General features: G+C 38.4%; 1 protein-coding gene across 3 annotated transcripts in view; it reads left to right on the top strand.

Moving 5' to 3' along the window:
• Positions 1–13,198, top strand: part of mybpc2a (myosin binding protein Ca) — a 49,903-nt gene that overhangs the window by 6,754 nt on the left and 29,951 nt on the right. Inside the window, exons 2-5 of one of the 3 annotated variants that reach the window (XM_036589680.1) lie at positions 6,598–6,630; positions 9,630–9,650; positions 11,947–11,961; positions 12,529–12,612. In XM_036589680.1, coding sequence (XP_036445573.1) covers positions 6,598–6,630; positions 9,630–9,650; positions 11,947–11,961; positions 12,529–12,612 — 153 coding nt within the window. The remainder of the gene's footprint in view (positions 1–6,597; positions 6,631–9,629; positions 9,651–11,946; positions 11,962–12,528; positions 12,613–13,198) is intronic. The other 2 variants (XM_036589681.1, XM_036589682.1) reach the window with 2 other exon arrangements.

Below are 13,198 nucleotides of genomic sequence, written 5' to 3'. Positions count from 1 at the left end.
AAACAAACAAAAAAAAGTCATAAATGTGGACTCACACTTGTCAATACAGTGTTTGTCATAAATATATTTAATTACATAACTTTGTACATAATAACGTATTTAATTCAATTTGAAAGGTATAGCAAATTGCATTATGTTTACGCCGCTAAGGATTATTAATGAGACTTTTTCCTGTTCTTTAAGCCATTTTCAGTCATAGACTGGATACAGGCAAGTGCTTCATTGATATTATCTTTCATTATAATGGATTACTGTATTGCAGTTTCAGCAAACTGACCCTAATGAAACACACTATAGATTACACACTTAGACGCTGCAAATATAGACAGTACAAATATAGACATCCTACTTCACGATGGCTCAGACAGTGTAGTGTAAACACCATCAAATAGAGTAAATTAATAACTGCCGTGTTAAACCACAAATATGACCTCATTTTTAACCCACACTCATTTCATTTTTGGGAAGGAAAATATATGTATATTTATGATCTGTAATTTATAATATGTGTAATGGTCTGTAGTTGTGGTTTGTGTGCAGAAGGAAGGTGAATAATAGCTAGAAGAACAGCTTGAGTGTTCTTCCTCTAAGTGTTGTCATCATGAAGGAGTGAAATTTAAGACATGGATCCCAGCCAGATCCCACCACAAGCACGGATGCTGTTAGCCACATGCAAGGGGATTAAAAATAGCAGTACTGGGGAGAGATCTTAAGTTGAATGAAGATTGCAAAATACTTTTTTGCTTTGTGTCCTTTAGAGGGGTGTCTCGTTCTCCAGTTGGTGAATGTTACCAATTGAGACTTTTGTTGAGGTGGAACTGATGTTGGAGCTTTCCAGGTTTACCATAGCAGATATGCCTTAGAATTCTACAGTTATTTTTGTTGTTTTGCTGTACTATTTCAACGTAATTACATAGTTATATAATTAAGTGTTTAGTGATTTAAGGACTTGCACATAAAATATACATTCTTAACTGATAGGGTTTCCATTTGTTTCAATGTCGAAAAATGACATGTCAAATGTAATAAACAAACAAATAAAAATAAAAGACTGTACGCAGTACAGTAACCTTTGCTCCAATTAAAATTATGAATCATGATAAAATAATTTCTCTTCTGCTCACAAGCACAAATGTGCTATGGATTGAAAGTCTACCCGCACCTTTCAGAAAATTGCTCTGTTGTTTCAGTGGGGTAGAAATAATAAATATAAAATCACACAATTCTTTTATTGCTGGCCTTAACTAAATTAAAACACATATATTACAGAATATAAATGGGTGGGAAACTGTCATCTTCAATTTGTTGTGACTGTACGGGTATTACATTACAGTTCCTCTTACTGAAGTAGATCTCATGTTTTCTTCTGAGAGGGCAGCAGAGGTAAGTTCTCATTAGTATGGCATTCAGCTTAATTTAGAGTAACGTCCAGACCCATGCTCCTCAAAAGGCCTGCAGTTTTTTATATATATATGAAACTCATTACATATTTAACTACAGTGGCCCACAAATTATTGCCAATTCTGACGTACGTGTGTGTGTGTGTGTGTGTGTGTGTATATGTATATATATATATATATATATATATATATATATATATATATGTATATATATATATATATATGTATGTATATATAAAAAAACATGAGTCTTTATTATTTAGAATTAAAATCTGAGCATTGTAACAAAGGAGAACCTCATTAGTGTTATCAGCCTTTAAACACCCTGTCAGATGTGTGTGTACATGAGTATGTGTGTGTGATGCTGTGTAGGGCAGGTCCGTGCAGGCCACCAGCTCACACACATGACGGCATGCGGCGGGCACCTGTCAGCATTCACATGTGCTGGTGCAGGCAGACACATTAAGTAATATACAGCCAGACACCCCAGAGACCCCCTTCACCAGTTAACACATCCAGCCTAGATGGCCGGACGTGATAAAGCATTTTTTCCAGTTACACTGCCTGTCATAAGTGTAGGGGTGCCTTGCCTTCTTTAAAGTTGAAGTTTCTCACTTTTCAATCAAGTAAGAAAAATTACCTGAAAAAGTTTAGTTATCATGAAAGATGAGAAGAGCAGGTTTTGCCTAAATAATGATTTGTCAGTTTTCTTGTCCAAACCAAAGCACATACTAAACTCTTTTGGCCTAAAAGGTGGTTTTGAAAAACTAGGCGTTCCCATATTTTTGATGGCAGGAAGAGACATTGTTTAAGGAATATGCAAATTAAAGAAATACTTTACCTAAAAATTCTACAATGAACAACAGCAATATTTGCTTATTATCTGATCCATATGTTAGTTTAACAGTTTTTGCAGAGATCAGTGACACAAGTAGCATAATACTTAATAGCTTTCTCTTTAATGTTAGGTTATTAAAAACTGATGTGAGTATTTTGAAAAGCTGGGTGTAACCAAACTATTGATGAACAGTCTCTTTAGTTTTTCAAAAGCTTAAGTGCGATGTCTATAAAGAGAATGTCAAAAAGTGTTATGTAAATATCATTTCTGAGCTTTGCTTCTGAATAAAAGAGGTGTTAAGATAAAATTGCTGGTTTGGCCATTGATTGGGAAGAATGATGAACGTCCATGTGTTTTAGGGAGAGCTGAAACTGGAGACGATTGGTAGAAGCTTTAAAGTGTCCAAGTGAGTGAAACTAGGCTACTTTAACCAGAGAGCACTGGGGAGGGCAGAGGAATAAATGTCACAGGAGATTAACAAGAGATGAACATTCCTAAGAGGTTAGAGAGAGCTTTGTCAGCAAAACTGAAGAAACTAAAGGAAGGCCTCAGGCTAAATCGACAGTCGGATGTTGAGTGGAGCCTTCCGATGCTTTCAGAAGCTCCTATGAAATTGGGATGTAACTTTATTTCTTAAAAAACCTTCTTTTTTTAATTCTGAGCATTAAAATTGCAGTCTAGTTAGGTGATCAGAAAGGGTAACATCTTTAGTGTAGTAATGGATATTAAGACCAAGACGCGCCGTTAACCTCCACGTTTGGGTCTAAAAAGGATATGGAGAAAATGACATATTGTAGGCCTATTTATAGAAAGATCTGAAAATAGAATGACAGATAGCATTCAGCCAGTAATAGTATGGTTCTTCATCGAAATGGGTGAAGAGTAACCATGATAATAGGTATATTAGAAACATGAAAATGGGTGTAGCATTGGAAACAGATGTATCCCACTAGGTGTAGCATAACCATGGAAACGGGTGTATCCCACTCATCCATGAATCAGTGGTGTATTTACACTTTGAATGAACTTCAGCCCACGTTTATTCAATTTTTTATCACAGAGAATGGTGATTGAGGGCTGGGCAGTAAAGAGTGGACCTGCACTGCCCCTAGTCTTGCTTTAAACTTTGAAAGTGGGAGCACAAAAACTAAATTTTGAAAAGCTAGTGGAAACTAAGCTCATGTGAAAGGATAATTATAGAGGGGAACACACTGTTTTAGGAGCAGGCAGGCGTTAAGCTGAGGGAGCCGGGGGCTCGTTTGCACTTTTCTGAAGTGATATTGATGAAAAAAACCCCAGATGTCTGACCCGTTCACCTCATGATTCCAAATGGCTGAGATAAAAACACTTACCATGGTCTCTCTCTCTCTCTCTCTTGCTCACTGTCTGGCTCTCTCAGTCTCTCACTCTCACTCTCATTAATTATTTTCATATAGAAGGGAATATGAAGGAAAGAGTTCAGAGACTCTGGGCGAGTAGGGTTAGATACACATTAATGTCATTCTCAACACTTTGAACTGGCTGTAAGGCTACAGGAAGCGTAGTCTGGTATAGCTGTGGAATGAGTAACTCATATGTTTTAAAAAAAAGCTGCTTTTAAGAACAAATTGATGGAGATAACTGCCTTGAAATGCTGTATAAATAGCTATGTTATTATTATTAACCTAATTAGCAACAGCTCAGAGGCTTGAAGGCCTCCTTTTTTTTGATTTATTACTGAATGTGGTGTGTAAATAGTGTGTGTGTGTGTGTGTGTGTGTAAGTGCAGTGGCAAAAGAGAGGGTGTATGTGAGACGGGCCATGAGTTGCTTGATCAAGAGAGTGCTGACGCCTTGTAACCAGAGATATCGCAGTAGTAGGAGCCTGGAGTTTATGGTCAGGCAAAATCCAGTCCAGTCACATTGTCTGCAGCCTTATAGTGTCAGTCCAATTTAGACACGTCTCCTGGGGTTCTCATTGTGCTGAACTGGCTTTTGTAAGTCAAGATGTTTTGAGGGAACTAGATCTGTCTACACATAAGAAGTGGAGAAACTTCTAGATGGTTAACGCTCTCGTCCATGTGTGTGTGTGATGAGTGGATATGATGGTTAGATCAGTTTCCCTGGTGCTTGATCTGAATTAGTAGCTTGAGAGAGAATAAGACTAAAAAATGACCTGGGTGCTTAAACTGAACTGCACTTGTCCATCCCTTCAATCATTTTGTGCATTTGGTTAAAGAATTACCAGCTTCACTCAACATAGTCTTCCCACTTTATCAGGAACCCATTCCTTGTAACACCACCTGACCAATGATGAATGGAACAGAGGGGGACTGGTTACGTAGCAACAGATGGGCTACAGTCTGTAATTGCACATCTGTATAGTTTAGGTGGGTGTGTCCAGTCAGTGGAAGTACAAGGTGGCAGTATGTATATTTTGTCTTTAAATTATTCTGGTTGTGTTTGCCCAGAAAATCTGTGTATGTATAGTCCAGTTACCCGGTTTGAACTCCTTTTACGGGTGGAGGAACAGTGCCAGTGTCCTAAAAGCTTGGAGGAGGGGAAAGTATTCACGCCTCGCTGGGACTGTAGCCCTCCCCACTCCCACAAGACCTCGAGCTGCAGGAGAACCAAACCCAACAGTGCTTAAGATCCCGTTAGTAGAATACACTTTGAAAGGCAAACCTTTTCCAAAATAGAGGTGTTGGCTCTTCAGTATGCCACTGCTGGCTGCACCCTCAGGGTCAAGCAACCTGACCCCAGAGGCCAAGGCCAAGTGCAGTGTCTCAAATCCCCACAGAGACACTGGGTTTGGAGCTGTGTTTAAAATAGCCTACTACATACTGCTCATGTACTAATTGTGCCCAAAAGTAGTAGGTAGTATGCAGTAGATGACCAGCATGAACTTCCCCAGTACACCAAAGATAACCGGAGGTGTACTATTCTGGCCAAATATTCCAGTATGCAGCCCGAGGTATCTTTGTGATATACTGCATCCCAAAATGCACAGTGATTTCAGTAGGACGCAACCACTGACATAGCTGGCTAGTTAGCCCCTTAAAATTGAATAGCCCCGGATTCAACCTTATATGGATACATAAGTGGCAAAAAATGTATTTGTCCAAATGCTACTGCACTCAGTGCAATGCTGAAGCCCCATCAGCTTTCTATGTTGGTCTTGAGGTGGGTTTGCTTACTTCATCTATTTAATAGTGTTAATTTGCTGCATAGGTAATGTTGATAAAGCCATAACTTGCTAAATTTGTCTCAGTTGAACAACCTAAACAACAAAGCGTTTTGCTCTCACGTGTGGAGTCACACTGATTATTATTCTGTTAGACTGTCTCTGTTACCAGCTATGAAAGTAACAGAATGAAATGACTGATCTTTTAGCAAATGTAGGAAAACAAGTGTCACTGAAAGCTACCCAGGTTTACCACACAGATACATCTAAAGATGACATTTTATTTTTAAGTTTATTTAAGGCTTTGGAGATTTGTAGAAAACAGCGTCCTCCACTCTGTCATGGTATTGGGTGTCTTCCAGAAGTCACCCAGGCACATCCTTTGACCATATCATATCCACACACGCTGATGAAGAGATGAAAAGCAGTTGCTAAGTGGTGAATGGAGGGCTAAGGAAAATGGGGAGGGTCTTTAGCCTGGGTCTTTCTCTCCGTGGGGTGGCAATTTACACCTACTACTAGGTGGAGCTGGGGTCTACACTCATTAGTGAACTTTAAAGCGATAGTTAGGAGAAAGTCATACTGAGAATACATGAGGCCCAATCAGGAAAACTGCAAGTCAGTTCTTAGTACAGCAACAGATGCTTTCAGGCCACAGTGCTAAAGCACCATATATGATACAGCATAAGCTGTATGTTTTTTATGCTCTCTAACATTTTACTCAAATATATTTATATTTTAAGTACATTATTTCTGCCATTACCATGTCTAAATCAAGTGTTTTCTTGTGTTTTCTTTTGCGTTAAATACAAATGACTTTTTTTCACTGGAGCTTGGGCTCTAAAATACTGTTGGTAATGCCTAAATAATCATATTTTCTATTCTGTTTGCACTGAGAGAAATCTGTTTATTGTTTATTCCTCAACAGTATATTTACAAGGGTCAGTCTAAGAGCATGGTCTCTTGCATTATTGCTTGGAGAGAAATCTCAAATTTTGTTTATTATTTTGTTATGCACTTGCATTGCAAGTAATGCCAGTTTCAGACATATTCTGTATTGTCTAGATGATCTGGGTTTGGTGTATCTATAGTGATGTAAAATAAGATACAGTAAACATAGTTTTCTATTCCATTTTATTTTTGGTTATAAAACATCTCAACCACTTTACCAATATTGTATCTGTTCACCTTTTTTAGATCCTAAGAAAGCGGAGGCAGCTCCCCCTGCTGGTGAGTAAGTGCATGTGCCATTCAATCATGAAATTGATCCAGCTGAATAGGAACTTTGTTTGGTCTCTTCTCTGTTTCTCTGTTTCTCTTTTCTTTGGTTCTTTATGTCAGAGTGAAACTGTAGCTGGATTGTCCATGCATTTAATTCAAGCAAAGACATAATGACATTTAAAATAACTTCATTGTTCAAAGGTTATTCATTTTAAGAGTGTGCAATATTTTGATAACTTTGAACACACGCATAGTTAATCTTCTGTTTCTTGATTCTCCTTTTTACTTTCGTATAATTGGTGGAAACTGATATATAAGAGCAGTGAGTGTGATAATTGAGATAATTTAAGGAAATGAGTAAGTTGTAAGTAACGTACAGTACTATGCGAAAGTCTGAGGTGTCTCAGAAAAGGTTATTTAAAGCTGTTTATCCAGGCAGTAAGTATTCTAGCATTAGAATAAATACAAATAAGCTATCCATAGTGATTGTTCTATGTATGAATGTGTTAGTTTAACCATTTCCAAAACACTCCTCGAGGAAGTTCAATACCTAGCTTTTCCGTTCAGTTCTTCATAAAATTAAATGGAAACAAAAAAAACTTTCTGAAAACAGCACATTCCTGTTAAGCTCCACTGTGTATCTTCATTTATGTATTTGTTTATTTAATTGTATTTATTCATTTAGTATTTAGTAATGTCATATAATGTTTTCATTGACAAAACATCTGACCAGATAGATAGTTTTTATCACTGCCTCAGACTGCCTTTTTGCAAAGTGCTCTATGTATTTGTGAGAGTGGAAGAAGTTGAATGTTTGTGAATTTCTGTGTTTTGTGAAAAGGTGTTTATATATTGCTGCTGTCAAAACAAAATGTGTCCATTTTTGTCCTTTTTCAGTGTTAGACATAATTTGAAAATGCCTGTTGTCCTTTACATTTTGTGTAAATTTCTTGACGAATGGACTAAAAGAAATGGTACAAAATGACTTGGAAAAATGTCTGATTCCATTGACTTCCGTTAAAAGTAGTTTTTTTGCTTCTGTAAAGTTCTGTAAAGGGTCTGATCTTCAGTGACAGTGCTATTAAAATGTAAATCTTTTGTAAAAATTAGTTGATGTAAAGTGTATGCATGTGTGTAGGGGTTTATATGTGGATTATTGTGCTCTGTTATACTGATTAAATCACTAAGGAGTGTATATTATTAGGGGGCCCATATTGTAGAAAAACAAATTTCACTTGTTTGAAATTAAAATTTGAGGTTTTTGTAGCGTCAACATGGTTAAAGTTAAAGTAACGTTTAGTCCCTAGTCCATTAGATCCATATATGGAAACTATGGTTTTTAATTTCGTTGTTGCTATGATGTCATGAAAACCAATGCATTTGCATAAATCTACCTGTTCAGTCTATAGAAACTTTAGCTCTGCCTATTCACAGTGAAGTAGAAGTGTTTGAGCCAGAATTGATTTTTTTTAATGAGGCACAATACAGAGCACGTATTGGTCTGTACCACAGCCTGTGCTACCCTGCGATCAGGAACGACGCTTGAGACAGGGTTGAGGGTGACAGCAGCCATGTCATTCTTTCGCTCGCTTCTGCTCCTTGCAGCTCTTTGGCTTGGCCACCGGAATTGAATCTGAAGCATAGTAAAGTGGCCTCACTGCGGGACTGAAGGCGGTGCCCAGGAGGCGGGCTCGGAACTTGAGCGCCATCCACCACTTCCTAGCAGATCTCATCCTCTCCCCACTGTCCTCGCGTTGTTTTTTCTATGCTCTGGATTTTGGCCCCTCCTTCCTGCCCCCTCTTGTGGCCATCCTCAAGGCACAGAGGAAAGGTGCATGGCATATAGTTTTAAAGGCAGAGTATCAAAAAGAGCTTGTTTAATTCTAAGGGATAAAGAGAAGTTAGTAAGTGATAATGTAGAAAAATAAATTACAACTTTTTTGGTACATAAACCCACACAAATGTCATAAGTGGACCTTGAAGAAAAATATAGGATATGGGCCCTTTATGGTAACCTTGGTTTTGGTCTCTTTAGCCCTATTCGGACAGGATTAGTTCTACATGAGAAGGTGGTGTAATTTTTACTGGAGTTTTTCAGTTATTTAATCCCATCTGAATGCACCATATCGGTGTGAATATGCGAATCAGCGTGTCGGTAAAAGACCTATTATGTCCTGTGATAAAGGAGTTTGGCGGCGCTCGAGGTGTTTGTGTTCTGCCCTAACTCAAGTGTACAACTCACAACCTGTAAAAAATCACAGAAAAGCTTTTTGATTTTGTTTGGTGAAGTTGACTGTTTGCCATGAATTCCCAAGCTAATGGTGACGGACACTTAAGACAACGAGGTAGATGGTTTAGGAAAACCAAATAACGGCTAAATTAATTGTTTTAACATGTTTTCTGCTTTTTTTTTTTGAGTAAAGGCTATGTGTGAATCCCATATCTGTCATTTATACCGAAATTTCATGTCCAGTGAGTTGGTCGGAAACATTAGATATCCTGCGGTAAACTGTGGTAAACTGGCTTTTAACCTGTGGCAAAGGCTCAAGGGAAAGGGGTGTGTGTGTGTGTGTGTGTGTGTGTGTGTGTTTGTTTCTCTGTGTGTGTGTGTGTTTGTTTCTGTTTTGTGTGTGTGTGTGTGGTGTGTGTGTGTGTGTGTGTGTGTGTGTGTGTGTTTGTTTCTCTGTGTGTGTGTGTGTGTTTGTTTCTCTGTGTTTGTGTGTGTGTGTGTGTGTGGCTGTGTTGTATGTGAAAGCTTCCGTGTGTGTGCAGTGTGTATATGTAGGTTTGATGCACAGATTGTGCACAGTGACCCTGCCGTGTTTGTACTGTGTGGTATTTGTAAATCCTCTGTACATGAATGTCATCACAAACGTGTTGCGCTTCGTGCACAATTTTTCTTTCCAGCTGAAGAGGTCGAAGGTCAGAATCTCCTTTGTGTAATTTAACCGTTTCCTGTCTGCTGATTAACTTGACCTGTCCGCTTGTTGTTGTTTCTTTTCATGCAGAGGAGGATGAGGGGCGCGATGGTAAGGAAAAGAAACGATCAACATGCCTCGTTCCGTGTGTTTGCGTATGTCTGTACGTTTGTGTGGTATGTTTATGCTGAACGGCCGCTCACGAGTGTGAGCGCGCTCGTCACTCTGAGCTGTCAGTCACTGGCTCTGGAGGTGGATCTGCATGTCTATCCCAGCGGTTCTGACTGACCAGATGGAGACGGAAACATCAAATAAACATCTCACGAAATCATGGATTGCTCTGGCGAAGGCCGACCTTTTTATATAACTTTTATATATCTTTCACTGAACTAAGATGTTAGTTTTATAGTAGTTACTGAGTCATTTGAAGTGGTTAGCAAATAAGAATTCTCAAAATAATAAGCGAATATCAAGCCTAGAGTTTAAGGAGTTAAAGAAATAATTGTTTATGGCAACAGAAAGTCACAGTGGTTATTTAGAATAATGTTAGAAGTTGATGAAAGTTTTAATGGTGGACTGCATTGTGTTTTGGAGATGCATTACAGAGGGGAGGATGTGATAACAGTGGTTTTGAATAATTTTGTAGATTTGTCAGTGTTTGTTTGCTAACATATTATAAACATTCCCAACCCCAGTCCTGAGGACATCCTGCCCTTTGCATTTCTGTGCAGTGAGGATTAGAACATGCAGTTTTTATTGTCCTCAGGACTGAGATCCATTGGTCTACAGTACCAGTCAAAAATTTGGAAACGCCTGATTGAATATGAAGTTTTTTGTTATCTTAATCTAAAATCTTGTGCTGAAATGCTTGAAATGTATTTCTAAGACAAACATGATGCAAAATAATGAAGGTGATGCCTGTGTAGGATTTTATTTCCCAAGCAAAATTAAGTTTTTAAGTGTGCTTCTAACAAATAGCTTTTAAAGCAAGAAAGTCTTAACATGCATGCATCCTCAGTCCTATTGGAAAAGCATCTCGGGTGGCTCCACATGAAGCTCGTGAATGCCAAGAATGTGCAAAGCAGCATCAACACAGAGGGGTCTACTTTTGAATAATCTTACATAGAAGATCTGATTTGTTTAACATGTCTTTTACATAAATGTTTGATGTCTTTACTGTTGCGAGGTAAAAGAAGGAAACCCCCTTCGATGAGTGTATGTCAAACTTTTGACTGGTACTGTACATATGATGCACATTATGTAACTCTTCAAATGGCAAGTCTTCAAGTCTCAGGTTTGACAGATATATTGCAGGAAATAGTAATTTCCATGACATCTTGGAGGTTTTGTAGTCCATCTGATTTTCCCAGTGATTTACACTATAAAAAGCACTAATATTAGCCAGATTTTGTTTATTAGCCATGTTTCTGGATTGTGTTGCAAGAGACGCCTGACCTCAGATTACAGCCAGTTCAAGAAGATTTGCACGGTCAGCAGAGGTTTTCACCATCCATATTGACTTCTTGTTGACAAATTGCATTAACCTTGGCCCATAAAGCCAAGAGCACTGGAGTGTTAAGAGGTTTTATGAAAGTGCATGATATCAGCTGACATCTGCTGTCTATTGCTGATGTAGCCAGTGGGTGTGCATTTCATACAAACAGGCGTTTATCATTGGTCCGTCGGTTACAGCAATGGTTCACCGAGAAGTCAGCCAAGACTTGGTGTCTGATATTTACTTCTTATGTTTTGTGCCACAGAAACAAGCTTGTGATGTAATAGAAGTTTATGTGACCCAAAGAAGATTTGGAGTCACATAGACTTCCGTTACTTAGTAGCTAAATTAGCCTCAAAGCTACAGCACAAAACTAAAGAAGCGAACATGTCTTGGCTGATAGACGACATACAGGGTAAGGGGGAAATTGTGCAAATTTTACTTTTCAGTGAATCATTGCTTTAATGCACCACTGAGCAGCCTGCATTCATCTCCTGAGCTCATGTGGAGGGAATGCAAAATTAATTTTACATGAAAAGCCACTGCAACCAAACATAACCCAAACCCATAACTAAGAAGTAACATCAAAACCTTGATGATTACATTCTGGTAACCATTGTAGAATCACATAGAGATCCTTTTGCCTATGCTTACTCCATGAAGAAAGGCAAAAAGATCTATTTGTATACCTTGTGTTGAGTTTTGAGTCATCTCAATTAGTTAAAAAATAATTTACTGATGTGCATTTGTCTTGTTTCTGAAATATTAATAGGACAGGAAGAATAAGTGTGTGTGTGTGTGTGTGTTTGTAACTCTAGTAGGTCAGATGTTCAGAAGGCTCTACTATCTTTGTCAAACTTAATTAGATCCTAATGTATTCCCTCACTCTCTCTCTCTTTCTCTCTGATCCAGAGTTGCCTGAGGATGGTAAGACACACAAAACCCTTAGCATGTATTTGTCTAGGACATATACATGGCAAATATCGTATTCTTTAGGAAAAGAGTGCAAGTGTCTTTCACATCCTAGGGCGCAACCAGAGGATACGGAAAGGGAGAAATTTAAAGGATAAAAGCTGAATGCTTAAGGCTATATTCGCATAATACCTGAGGACATTGAGTTGTGCAGACCGATACAGATCCTATTTGAGCTTGTTTTTCATTTCCATACAAAATGTCTGCCTTTTCATTAAGCATTTTTAGTTTTTGAATCTTCAAGATTCATCAGGCCCTTGGTGGTCATATTTAGTTTCTCTTCGTATAGCTGATGGCGTATGGTGTACATGAATCATAAATCATGTCACTATACTGTTATCTGGGATATGACTCATTTTTATTTATTTATTTTAAAATCATTAATAAAGGACGCTCTATAACGTGGTGGAAAGCACTGTCTCTTCAATGTTTGGATGAACATATTTTGCCTGTTTTGTCACTTTAATGCTTTGGAATTGGCTAATGTGACTCTCACATGACCTCTGTGCTCCTGCCCTTCAGAGCCTGTACCAGGGGAGGAGCCTCAACCGGCACAAATTACTGGCCTTTTTGTGGAGAGACCCCAGAGTGCAACGGCAGTCAAAGGTCAGAGATCATCTGCTGTATGTTTTCCAGCCCTAACATAACTGGTTCAGTTCATAAAGGGCTTAATGGTCAGCAGATGAAATGTGTATTAGAAAAAATAATTTGCTGAAAAACCATGGGGGTGTTGGTGGGGTATTTTTGGGCAGTGGTCGATTCTCGGCACAGCAGGCACTGACATGATTTGTGTGTGTTGGTGGTAGAAATGTTTCAGACACACAATTTTTACTGGAGTTTTTACACACTTCAGTGTCACGACTGGATTGAGAGTGGGCCACTGTCCAACAGTGGTCAGTTTCTGTGGACAGAAACTGACCACTGATGAAGGATTAGAGGATGGCTGACAGAAACTGTGCATCAGCAGGTGGGCTACAATAACTTTACACCAGCAAAGTGGAGTTAAAAGACAGGGGTTTCTAATAAAGTTAAAGTTTCTAATAAGTTTAATAAAGTTTCTAATAAGTCTAATAAAGTTCTAATAAAGGTGATTTGTTATAAATGCCTGTATTGTTATTGTTGTTTACTGTGTGACAAAGAAGTGTTAGAAATACAAGGACAGTACAAGGGAATATAATCCACCTGAATGCTG

The sequence above is a fragment of the Colossoma macropomum genome, unplaced genomic scaffold (assembly GCF_904425465.1).
Source record: "Colossoma macropomum unplaced genomic scaffold, Colossoma_macropomum, whole genome shotgun sequence".
Taxonomy (NCBI): Eukaryota; Metazoa; Chordata; class Actinopteri; order Characiformes; family Serrasalmidae; genus Colossoma; species Colossoma macropomum.
This window is presented reverse-complemented; position numbering and strand designations above follow the sequence as displayed.